Source organism: Microtus pennsylvanicus, chromosome 13, assembly GCF_037038515.1.
Source record: "Microtus pennsylvanicus isolate mMicPen1 chromosome 13, mMicPen1.hap1, whole genome shotgun sequence".
NCBI lineage: Eukaryota > Metazoa > Chordata > Mammalia > Rodentia > Cricetidae > Microtus > Microtus pennsylvanicus.
Genome location: NC_134591.1, coordinates 10293897 through 10306378, shown reverse-complemented (window position 1 = coordinate 10306378; position 12482 = coordinate 10293897). Strand labels below are relative to the sequence as shown.

The 12482-nt window shown below is 44.7% G+C and overlaps 1 protein-coding gene and 1 pseudogene across 1 annotated transcript; both read left to right on the top strand.

The window, feature by feature from the left end:
- Nucleotides 1-8: 8 nt before the first annotated feature.
- On the top strand, nt 9-1026 carry LOC142834259 (uncharacterized). The gene has a single exon (XM_075946549.1). It carries the CDS (start codon nt 9-11, stop codon nt 1011-1013), a length of 1005 nt encoding a protein of 334 aa, XP_075802664.1. The 3' UTR covers nt 1014-1026.
- A 3503-nt stretch (nt 1027-4529) lies between these two features.
- LOC142834081 (MLV-related proviral Env polyprotein-like) lies at nt 4530-7010 on the top strand (annotated as a pseudogene).
- Nucleotides 7011-12482: the final 5472 nt, after the last annotated feature.

Genomic DNA, 12482 nt, shown 5'->3' with positions numbered 1-12482 from the left:
CCTCCCCAATGGCGGCCAGACTAAGAGGAAGGAGGGAACAGCACCCTGCTGATTCGAGCACTTCCCAGGCTTTTCCACTTAGAGCAGGTGCTAACGGCCAGACCCAGTATTGGCCGTTTTCAGCTTCAGATCTGTACAACTGGAAAAATAATAACCCCCCCTTTTCTAAGGATCCCTCCTTGTTGACCTCTTTGATTGAATCCATTCTAGTCACTCACCAGCCTACCTGGGATGATTGCCAGCAACTCCTGCAAACGCTTCTAACGACGGAGGAAAAGCAAAGAGTCCTCCTAGAAGCGCGGAAGAACATTAGGGGAGCAAACGGCCGCCCCACTTTGCTCCCTAATGAGATTGATGCAGCATTCCCCCTAGAGCGTCCGGATTGGGATTTCACTACGGAGGAAGGTAGGAATCACCTAATTCTCTATCGCCAGTTGCTCGTAGCGGGTCTCCACGGAGCCGCAAGGCGGCCAACCAATTTGGCTCAGGTAAAGCAGGTTATTCAGGGTTCCGAGGAAACTCCTTCCGCCTTTCTAGAACGACTTAAGGAAGCATACCGCATTTATACTCCTTATGACCCAGAGGATCCAGGGATAGAAACAAATGTTTCCATGTCCTTTATTTGGCAGTCAGCTCCAGACATTAAGAGGAAATTAGAGCGATTAGATAACCTGAAGGAAAGTTCACTCCAGGATCTACTGAAGGAGGCAGAGAGAATTTTTAACAAGAGAGAAACACCAGAGGAGAGAGACGAAAGGCTGAGGAAGGAGGCTGAGGAGAGGGAAAATATTAGAGACCGAAAGAGGAATAAAGAGTTTAGCAAACTTTTGGCCACTGTAGTTTCAGGACAGAGACAGGATAGACAGAGGGGAGACAGAAGGAGCCCCCCAGTGAACAAGGATCAATGTGCCTACTGCAAGGAGACAGGTCATTGGATTCGAGAATGCCCCAAGAGACCCAGGGGACCTCGAAATCTGAGACCCCAAACCTCCCTTTTAACCTTGGATGACTAGGGTGGTCGGGGTCAGGAGCCACCCCCCCTGAGCCCAGGATAACCCTTAATGTCGGGGGGCAGCCAGTCACCTTCCTGGTGGACACCGGGGCTCAGCATTCTGTACTGACCCAGAACCCCGGACCCCTGAGCGACAAGTCTGCTTGGGTCCAAGGAGCTACCGGCGGGAGGAGATACCGATGGACAACTGATCGCAAAGTTCATCTGGCCACTGGTAAGGTGACTCACGCCTTTCTTCATGTACCTGACTGCCCATACCCGCTATTAGGAAGAGACTTGCTCACAAAATTAAAAGCCCAGATACACTTTGAAAACTCGGGGGTGCAGATCACTGGGCCCCAAGGGCAGCCCTTGCACGTGCTGACCCTAAATTTGGAAGATGAATATTGGCTCCACGAATCACCCACCGTATCAGACCCCTTAACAGAGACCTCTTGGCTGACAGAGTTCCCTCAGGCATGGGCAGAGACTGGGGGCATAGGACTGGCCAAACAACAGGCCCCCTTAGTTATATCTTTAAAGGCTACAGCCACCCCCATCTCAATCAAACAATACCCCATGTTGCATGAAGCCAGAGAAGGAATTAAACCTCACATACGGAGACTCTTGGACCAGGGAATACTGATACCTTGCCAGTCCCCCTGGAATACTCCTTTATTGCCGGTCAAAAAGCCTGGAACGGGGGATTACCGGCCAGTCCAAGATTTGAGGGAAGTCAACAAGAGGGCAGAGGACATACACCCCACGGTGCCTAACCCTTACAATTTGTTGAGCGGACTCCCCCCGACCTACAACTGGTATACGGTATTGGATTTAAAAGATGCATTCTTCTGCCTGAGACTTCACCCTAAAAGTCAGCCTATATTTGCCTTTGAATGGAAAGACCCTGACTTGGGGATATCGGGGCAGTTAACTTGGACTAGGCTCCCACAAGGGTACAAAAATAGCCCCACCCTGTTCGATGAAGCGTTACATAGAGACCTGGCTGACTTTAGGACCCAGCATCCAACACTGATACTGCTTCAGTATGTAGATGACCTCCTGCTGGCGGCCACTTCAGAACAGGAATGCAGGGAGGGAACCAAGGCCTTGTTGCAGGCTCTGGGGGACCTTGGCTACAGGGCTTCAGCGAAAAAGGCTCAGATTTGTCAGAAGCAGGTCACTTACCTGAGGTACCTGATCAAGGAAGGACAGAGATGGCTGACAGAGGCCAGAAAGGAGACAGTCATGAAAATACCCGTGCCTCAGACTCCTCGACAACTGAGGGAATTTCTAGGGACGGCAGGATTCTGTCGCCTCTGGATCCCGGGGTTTGCAGAGATAACAGCCCCGTTATACCCTCTTACTAAACCAGGAACTTTATTTGATTGGGGCAAGGACCAACAGGAGGCATATCAGAAAATAAAACAGGCCCTGCTGACAGCCCCTGCGTTGGGGCTCCCAGACCTGACCAAGCCATTTGAACTGTTTATCGATGAGAAGCAGGGTTACGCCAAGGGGGTCCTAACGCAGAAGCTAGGACCCTGGCGACGCCCTGTGGCATACCTATCGAAGAAGCTAGACCCGGTGGCCTCCGGATGGCCCCCTTGCCTCAGAATGGTAGCTGCAATAGCAATCCTGACCAAGGATGCGGGCAAACTGACTCTGGGACAGCCACTGACTATTTTGGCCCCTCATGCGGTGGAGGCTCTAGTCAGGCAACCCCCTGACCATTGGCTCTCCAACGCTCGCATGGCCCATGCTTCTGGACACTGACCAAGTCCATTTCGGACCTGTGGTAGCCTTAAACCCTGCAACCTTGCTCCCTCTGCCAGAGGGGGAGGCAAAGCACGATTGCCTCGAGATCCTTGCGGAAATGCATGGAACCAGACCGGACCTGCTGGACCGCCCCCTTAAAGACGCCGACTTCACCTGGTATACCGACGGGAGCAGTTTCCTAAAGGATGGAGAACGAAAGGCCGGGGCAGCGGTAACCTCCGAGACCGAGGTAATCTGGGCTAAAGCCCTTCCAGCAGGGACCTCCACTCAATGGGCCGAGCTCATCGCCCTCACACAGGCTCTTAGGATGGCAGAAGGTAAGAAGTTTAACGTCTACACTGACAGTCGGTACGCTTTTGCTACCGCCCACATCCACGGGGAAATCTACCGAAGGCGAGGATTGCTAACTTCTGAGGGCAAGGAAATCAAAAACAAGCTTGAGATTCTAGCCCTACTCAAGGCCCTATTCTTGCCTCAAAAATTAAGCATTATGCACTGCCCAGGTCACCAGAAAGGGAATAACCCAGAAGCCCGGGGAAATCGCTTGGCAGATGAAACAGCTAGGCAAGTGGCCCAAGAGACCACCACAACGGCCTTCCCCATACAACAAGGGACAGAAAAGGCACGGGACCCCCCCCAATATGATAAAAGAGACCTGGAACTTTTAACCCGCCTGGGGGCCTCTTATAACCCAGACACAGGCAAATGGGCTTGGCAAGGAAAGACTGTGATGCCCATGGCATATACCCATGAGATGCTTAGTTACTTGCATAAGCTGACGCACCTCAGTCCCCGCAAGATGAAAACCTTATTGGATCGGGAAGAGAGCCACTTTTACTTGCTGGGCAGAGACAGCATATTGCAGGAAGTTGTAAACAAATGCCGAGCCTGTGCCCAAGTTAATACAGGAAAAACCCGGCTGGGACAGGGAGTGCGGGTATGAGGACATCATCCTGGAACACACTGGGAGATTGACTTTACTGAAATCAAACCAGGATCATATGGATACAGATATCTGTTGGTATTTGTTGACACCTTTTCTGGATGGGTGGAAGCCTTCCCAACCAAGCACGAAACAGCAAAAATTGTGACCAAGAATCTGTTGGAAGAAATCTTCCCCAGGTATGGCATGCCTCAAGTGCTGGGCACTGACAATGGGCCCGCCTTTGTCTCCCAGGTAAGTCAGTTGGTGGCCAAACTATTGGGGATTGATTGGAAATTACATTGTGCATACAGACCCCAAAGTTCAGGACAGGTAGAGAGAATGAATAGAACTATTAAGGAGACTCTGACCAAATTAACGCTTGCAACTGGCACTAGAGATTGGGTACTTCTTCTTCCTCTAGCCCTCTATAGAGCCCGCAATACACCAGGACCCCACGGGCTCACACCCTTTGAAATACTATATGGGGCACCCCCGCCTTTCATTAATTTCTTTGACTCCAACATTTCAGACTTTGCTAATAGCCCCTCTCTGGAAGCTCATTTGCAGGCACTCCAGATCGTGCAGAGAGAGGTCTGGAAGCCACTTGCTGCAGCCTATAAGGAACAATTGGACAGACCAGCGGTACCTCACGGCTACCAGATTGGCGATACAGTGTGGGTCCACAGACATCAGACTAAGAATTTGGAACCCCGCTGGAAAGGGCCCTACACCGTGCTGCTAACCACTCCAAGGGCAATAAAAGTTGACAGCATCGCGGCCTGGGTCCACGCCTCCCACGTGAAAGCAGCTCGTGCGGAAGAGGATACAGCAGAACCACCATGGAGGGTCCAGCGCTCTCAAAACCCTCTAAAGATAAGACTTACCAGGGGACCTCATTAACTGTTTTATGGACCCTGTTGGGACTGGGGATGATGGCCCGAGGGGATAGTCCACACCGGGTTTTTAACATAACCTGGAGGATCACTAACCTTATGACAGGAAGGGTCGCCAACACCACTTCCTTGTTAGGAACAACAGCAGATGCGTTTCCAACCCTATACTTTGATCTTTGTGATTTAGTGGGAGAATCATGGAACCCCTCAGACCAGGAGCCGTTCCCCGGGTACGGCTGTCACCATCCAGGGGGGCGACATGGGACGAGAAGCAAAGATTTCTATGTATGCCCTGGACAGGATACTAACAGAAATTGTGGGGGGCCAGCAGAGGGATACTGCGCTCATTGGGGTTGTGAAACAACGGGGGATGCTTACTGGAAACCATCCTCAACTTGGGACCTGATCACCCTTAAACGAGGAACCACTCCGGGCTACCTAGGTGGGGGGCCATGGACATGTGGAGGAAAAGCATGTGGCCCCTGTTACGACTCCACCTCCGCTACTAATGTCCAGGGGGCCACCCCGGGAGGCAGATGTAACCCCTTGGTCCTTGACTTTACCACACAGGGGAAAAAGGCATCCTGGGACGGACCCAAGTCCTGGGGATTACGCCTCTATCGACGACAGGGGCATGACCCGGTCACCATGTTCTCCCTAACTAGACAGGTAATGAGCGCTGGCCCTCAGCTATCTATTGGACCAAATCCAGTCTTACCCAATCAGAATCCTCCTTCCCGCTCAGTGCCAGCATTTCCCCCAGCCTTACCCCGACATATCACGGAAAAACAGTCGGTTTATACCAGCACTCCTGATACTGATAGCCTGCCCCCCCCCCCCCCGACTAGGGAAACCGAACAGCAGTCTCCACAGTACCAGCAGTCTTCCCAGCACCTCGGGACTGGGGACAGACTGCTCAATCTGATACAGGGAGCATATTTAATTCTCAATGCCACTGACCCCAATAAGACCCGAGAATGTTGGTTATGCTTAATTTCCAGACCCCCCTATTATGAAGGGATAGCGGTGGCAGGTACCTATGCTGTATACACCTCGCCACCCACACAGTGTACTGGTCTTCCCCAACACAAACTAACCCTGTCGGAGGTATCAGGAAAAGGACTCTGCATGGGAACAGTCCCAAGCTCTCATCAAACTCTATGCAATACTCTTCAGCCCGTTCCACCCGGTTATTACTTAACCGCACCAAACGGTACCTACTGGGCTTGTAGCACTGGGCTCACTTCTTGTCTATCAACAACTGTACTAAACCTGACCTCTGATTATTGTGTTTTAGTTGAATTATGGCCTAAAGTTACATATCATGATCCTGACTATGTTTATAGTCATTTTGAAGGAAGACCTCGTTTTAAACGAGAACCAGTGTCCCTGACTTTAGCACTGCTACTGGGGGGGGGGGGCTAACTGTGGGAGGCATAGCAGCAGGGGTAGGAACTGGGACTTCTGCCCTTATAGCCACCAGCCAATTCAAACAACTTCAAGCCGCAATACATACAGACATCAAGGCCCTAGAGGAATCAGTCAGTGCTCTTGAGAAGTCCCTGACCTCCTTATCAGAAGTTGTGCTGCAAAACCGTAGGGGGCTTGACATACTGTTTCTACAAGAGGGAGGCCTATGCGCTGCCCTAAAAGAGGAATGTTGCTTTTATGCAGACCATACTGGCTTAGTCGGAGACAATATGGCAAAACTGAGAGAAAGACTTAAGCAGAGACAGCAGCTATTTGAGTCAGAACAGGGATGGTTTGAAGGCTGGTTCAACAAGTCTCCTTGGTTTACTACTCTGGTCTCCTCCATCATGGGTCCCCTAATCATTATACTCTTAATCCTACTTTTTGGACCTTGTATCCTAAATCGTTTGGTCCAATTCATGAAGGACAGACTCTCGGTCATACAAGCCTTGGTTCTCACTCAGCAGTATCATCAGCTTAGACAATATGATCCAGAACATGTCAAGAGTGCTAGTTGAATAAATGATTTTATTCAAATTCACAAAAAGAAATGGGGGGATGAAAGACCCCTACTTAGCAGCATTAAGTTAGCAGCAGCAATAACACTATTTTACAAGGCTTGAATTTTTGAGCAATATAACTGAAAGCTAGGACAGGGGAGTTTAATTTAGAGATAAGGGCTGTGGTCAGCTTAGGGGCAGGGGCGCTGAGCAAGGCAAGATATCTCTGGCCAACCGTCTGGACTGCCAGCAGGGGCGCTGAGCAAGGCAAGATATCTCTGGTCAACCATCTGGACTGCCAGCAGGGGACTTGGGGTCCAAAGGAAGAATGGCACCCTAGATAGGCCAGGGCAGCATGTATATCTGATTTCTTGGAAACCACGAAATTGTACTCAGTTTGAACCCGAGCCTTGTTTGAATTGCCCAATCAGAACCCTGTAACTATGCATCTCGCTTCTGTTCCTGCGCTTTTGCTTCCCTACCCTATAAAAATCCACTGTCACAACTGGAAGGCGCGCTAGTCACCCGAGCGACTACGCCCCAGGTACCTGTGTACCCGAATAAACCCTCTTGCTGATTGCATCCGCACGTGTGGCCTCGCTGATTCTTGGGAGGGTCTCCCCAGACTGAAAGACAGCCCATCTTGGGGGTCTTTCAGAAGTAGCTGACTTGATATAATGTTAGAATGACTTTTGAAAACATGATTATAGGGCCAACTAGTAGCTTGGACATCTGAGGCAAGGCTCTCTAGGTTGTTCTGAATCAATGTCCAATATATGGTATCACTTCTCCTATAGTAACAATTCACCAAACCAGAAATCAAGGGGCAGAATTGGGAATGGTCACCATGACCCATAGCAACTTTCTATCAGACTTTTATTTCCCAGTTCCATGACCTTATACTCTGCTGGCCTAGAAGTTTGGGTTCCAGAGAATGTAGTGCTGAGAGAAGATACAACAAACATCCCATTGAACTGTACTAAATTTCCTCCATGGCTAGTTCAGGCTCCTGATGTCCTCAAGTAAACAGGCAATAAAGGAATTACGATGTTAGGAGGGGTGATTGACTAAGACTTCCAGGAAGAAATTGGACTCTTTCTCCATGGTGAAAGTAAGGAAGAATAGGTTTGGAGTGCATCCTTTAGAATGTCCTTGCTGATATTAGGCTGAAGTCAATGGAAATCCAGTCCAATCCAGGAAGGGTGACAAATGACTTAGAATCTTCATACCTGAAGGTATGGGTTACCTCAACAGGTAAATATCAAAGACATGTTGCGGTGTTTGCTGAGGAAAGATGGAGAAAACAGAAGGTGTAACAAATGAAGGTACATATACAACTGAACATCTATGCCCCAGATACAATGGCACCCTCATATGTAAAAGAAACACTTCTGAAGCTTAAATCACACATTAAACCGCACACACTAATAGTGGGAGACTTCAACACTTCTCTCTCACCACTGGACAAATCTGTCAGACAAAAAATTAACAAAGAAATAAGGGAACTAACAGATATGACTCAAATGGACTTAACAGATATCCATAGATCATTTCATCCAAACATAAAAGAATATAACTTCTTCTCAGCACTTCATGAAAGTTTCTCAAAAACATATACTAGATAAGAAAACAAACCTCAACGGATATTTTAAAAAATGGAATAACCCCATGTATCTTATTGGATCACCAAAGCTTAAAACTAGAATTCAACAGCAACACTAATTCCAGAAAGCCCACAAACACATGGAAATTAAACAATGCTCACCTGAAGTATCAATGGGTCAAGGAAAAAATAAAGGAAGAAATTAAAGACTTCCTAAAATTTAATGAAAATGACCATACAATATACCCAAATTTATGGGACACAATGAAAACAGTATTAAGAGGAAAGGTCATAGCACAAATGCCTAAATAAAGAAGCTGGAAAAATTCCACACTAGTGAATTAACACAACATTTGAAAACTCTAGATCAGAAAGAATCAACTCACCAAGAACTAGATGGCAGAAAATAATAAAATGGAGAGTTAAAATCAACAAAATAGAAAAAAGAAAACAATAGAAAAAAATCAATAAGAGAAAGAGTTGGGTCTTCAAGAAAATCAACAAAATAGACAAACCTTTATCCAAACTAACCAAAAGGCAGAGAGAGACTATCCAAATTAACAAAATGATAAATAAAAAAGGAAACATAATAGACATGAAGGAAATCATACTACAAAAACCTGTACCTTACAAAATTGGAAAACTCGAAATAAACAACTTTCAGGATAAATATAACTTACCTAAATTACATCAAGTCCAGATAAGCAAATTAAATAGACTTATAAATGCTAAAAAAAACAAAATAGGAGCAGTCATCAAAAGTCTCCAAAAAAAAAAAAAGCCCAGGACCAGATGGTTTCAGTTCAGAATTCTACAAGACTTTCAAAAAAGAACTAATACCAATACTACTCAAATTATCCCACACAATAGAAATAGAAGGAACATTGCCAAACTCTTTTTATGAAGCTACAATTACCCTGACACCCAAACCACAGAAAGACATTACTAAGAAAGATAATTACAGACCAATTTCACTTATGGACATTGATGCAAAAATAATAAAATATTGGCAAATCAATTTTAAGAACATATCAGAAAAATCATACACCATAATTAAGTCAGTTTTATCCCATAGCTGTAATTCACCATATAAACAAACTGAAAAATAATAACCACATGATTCATTAGATGCTGAAAAAGCCTTCGACAAAATACAACATCCCTTCATGACAAAGGTCTTGGAGAGAGCAGGGGTACCAAGCCCTCCCCTTATACCCTTCCTTACCTCTTTCTTCCCTTTCCCTTCCTGTTTGATTTTCCCAGTTTAGTCCCCTTCACCTTGTTTATCCATAACTATCTATACTATTTCCTCTTCCTAGCAATATCTTTTCTTCTTCCCTAGTGCCTTACAATATACCTAACCTCTGTGATTACATGGAATTTAGCATGCTTACAAAAGATGTAACAGCTAATATGTACATATAACCAATACATAACATATTTGTTTGGGGAAGTGTGGGTTACATCAGGATGATTTTTTTATGTAGCTTCATCATTTAATTGCAAATTTCATCATTTTGGTTTCTTTTAAAAGCTGAGTAGCATTCCATTGTATAAATGTACATATTTTCTACATTCATTTTCTAGGCTGTTCACAATTTATAACTACTATTAATAAATCTGCAGTGACCATGGTTGAGCAAATGTGTCTGCAGTAGAAAATAGAGTCCTTTGTTTATATGCCCAAGAGTAGGATACCTGGATCTTGGGGTACATTGACTCACAGCTTCCTGAGGAATGACCACATTGTTTCGATCTTCATTCTTCATGAGAAGAACTTTCCCATTGCTTAAAACCTGCCCTTGTAATTCAGTTAACTTGGCTTTCCTGAAGTTAGTGAGAAAACAAAGCCTTGAGGAAAATCTCAAGGTTTTGTGTCCAGGATGGAGGAGGTGGAAGTCCTGAGCTGTGCCTTATAAGGTAGGCAACCTGGGAGACAAAAGGGAACTGAGATAGCCAGTGCGTGGTATCTGTGTGGAGACTTTGATACAAAGTACTGAAGCCTATGCTTAAGGACACAGGTTCACACATTGGCACTCCAAAAAAAAAAAAAAAACAAAAAAACGAGAGAGTCTATAAACTGCTTTGGCTACTATTACTGACGACACCATTCTAATCCATTAGTATAGATAATTACTATACAGCTGCCCGGAGTCTTTTTGAAAGCTTCACGATTCAATTGGAAGCTAAGTGCATTTGGCTACAATCTTTTTTGACATTAAGCTCCGAGATCTTCAGAAATCATAAAACCAATTATTTATCCACTTTGTATATGCCTGGGATAAATGCCCTTTGTAGAAATAGTGAGGTTTATGTTGTAACTAATTTTATGGTCAATAACAAATGAGGAAACATCTAATTTATATGTTTTAAATATTAATCTCACCTTTGCCCATTTAATTAGAAGGAAAATTCATAATAAAATATTTCACTTGCACTAATTTAATTGCATAACTTACAAATATAATGAAAATTGTTATATAGCATGAGACCCCTGTGCTAAAGCCGCATGACTGTTAACATTCGCGCACACAGAAATACACTCATCCTGCAGGTTTTAACTCCTTGTTTATGAGTAAATCATGAAAATCAAACCTCTCTTCATGTGAAAATAATATGCTGGGCAGAGGCCCAGAAAGAGGAGGCACTCCAATGTTCAGAAAAGATGATTCCACTCTTTCTATTCTCTCAGGTGGGCTGTCATCTTTTGTGGGCTCCTTTCTTGGCTTAATTCTGGCTTTCTTCTGATTCACTCTCTAGGACCACCCGAGGTCTTGTCGATCTTTCAGAGAATGTGAAAGATTCCTTAATTTATCCAAAAAGAGTCAAGTTAAATTAAACATGAAGTATACGAATATATGTAATGCAGAGAAAAGATAAATTCATAAAGCAAGAGTCTCTGAGACATTGTCCCCTAAGTGTGGTTGGAGTGTTGATTGCCAGCCATGACTAGGGAATGTTGTGGGAGTGTCATATATCAATCTGTTGATTTCATTGGCTAAGCAATAAAGAAACTGCTAGGCCCATTGGATAGGCCCACCCTTAGGTGGGTGGAAGTAAACAGAACAGAACGCTGGGAGGAAGAGGAAGTGAGGTCAGACTCGACAGCTCTCCTCTCCAGAGCAGACAGCTCAGAGAGAGACGCCATGCCCAGCTCCCGGGAAGACGCACGCTATGAAGCTCCGACCCACGAAGGACTTAGGCTAGAATCTTCCCGGTAAGCACACCTAGGGGCGCTACACAGATGATTAGAAAGGGGCTAAATTAATATGTGAGAATTAGCCTAGAAGAGGCTAGATAGGAATGGGCCAAAGCAGTGTTTAAAAGAATACAGTTTCCGTGTAATTATTTCGGGTAAAGCTAGCCGTGCGGGCGGGGTGCTGGGGACGCAGCCCCGCCGCTGCCCCTATTACTACAAGGGAACAGCACATTCTTTGTGGTTATGCATCCAGTGACTCTTAAGAAGGTTATCAATAATTTCAAATTTTTTTTTACCTTTTAGCTGATATTTTGAGACAGCATTTTTTATATAGTTTAGGCTGGCCTCCAATTTTTTATAGAGCCAAGCCTGTCATTGAATTCCTGACCCTCTGCCTCCACTTCTAACTTGATTCAACACTAGGTCCAGCAACTTTACTTTTCTTAAGAACTTTTCTCTTCCTTTTTTCAAGTGTATGATTCCTTGTGGGCTATACATTCACTAGCAATTAAGCTATACTTTTATTAAAATTATTAGATTTCCATTGAAAAATAATCTGATCCAAGGCCGCTATGTGGTAACAACAGTTTATATACCCATCTCCTGAAGTTTATTTCAATTATTTTCTGAATTTTCTCCAGGGAAAGAATTTCCAAGAACAAAATGGTTACTATTTTATAACAGTATTACAAACTGATTACCAGTTACCATTTGTTATTGTAGCAAACCTTAATTTCTGGGGATAAAGAGTCTAGGAGAAGGATGGTAGTATTATTATCTTTTTATGATTATAAAATTTATCACTATGAGAAAGGAAAAATGAAACCTATTCTTTTCTATAAAGAGTTGTCTGTCAGTGGCTTCAGCAACAGCTACTTTTTTTTGAACATGAAAAGAGTTACAGCTCCCAAGAAATATCTGCCAATAGAAAGCTTTGAGAAAGAAATTACAGAATTAATCTTTTATGTTCTTGAAGTATATTGCTTTAGGACTAAACATTTCTTGGATAAAAGTGACACTGTGGTAAAGATTATCAGAAAACTAGAGTCCTTGAATAGATAGAAATTTGTCTTTTTCTCAAAATATTTTTGATAGCAGTATCTCTTATCTTTAACAAGCTTC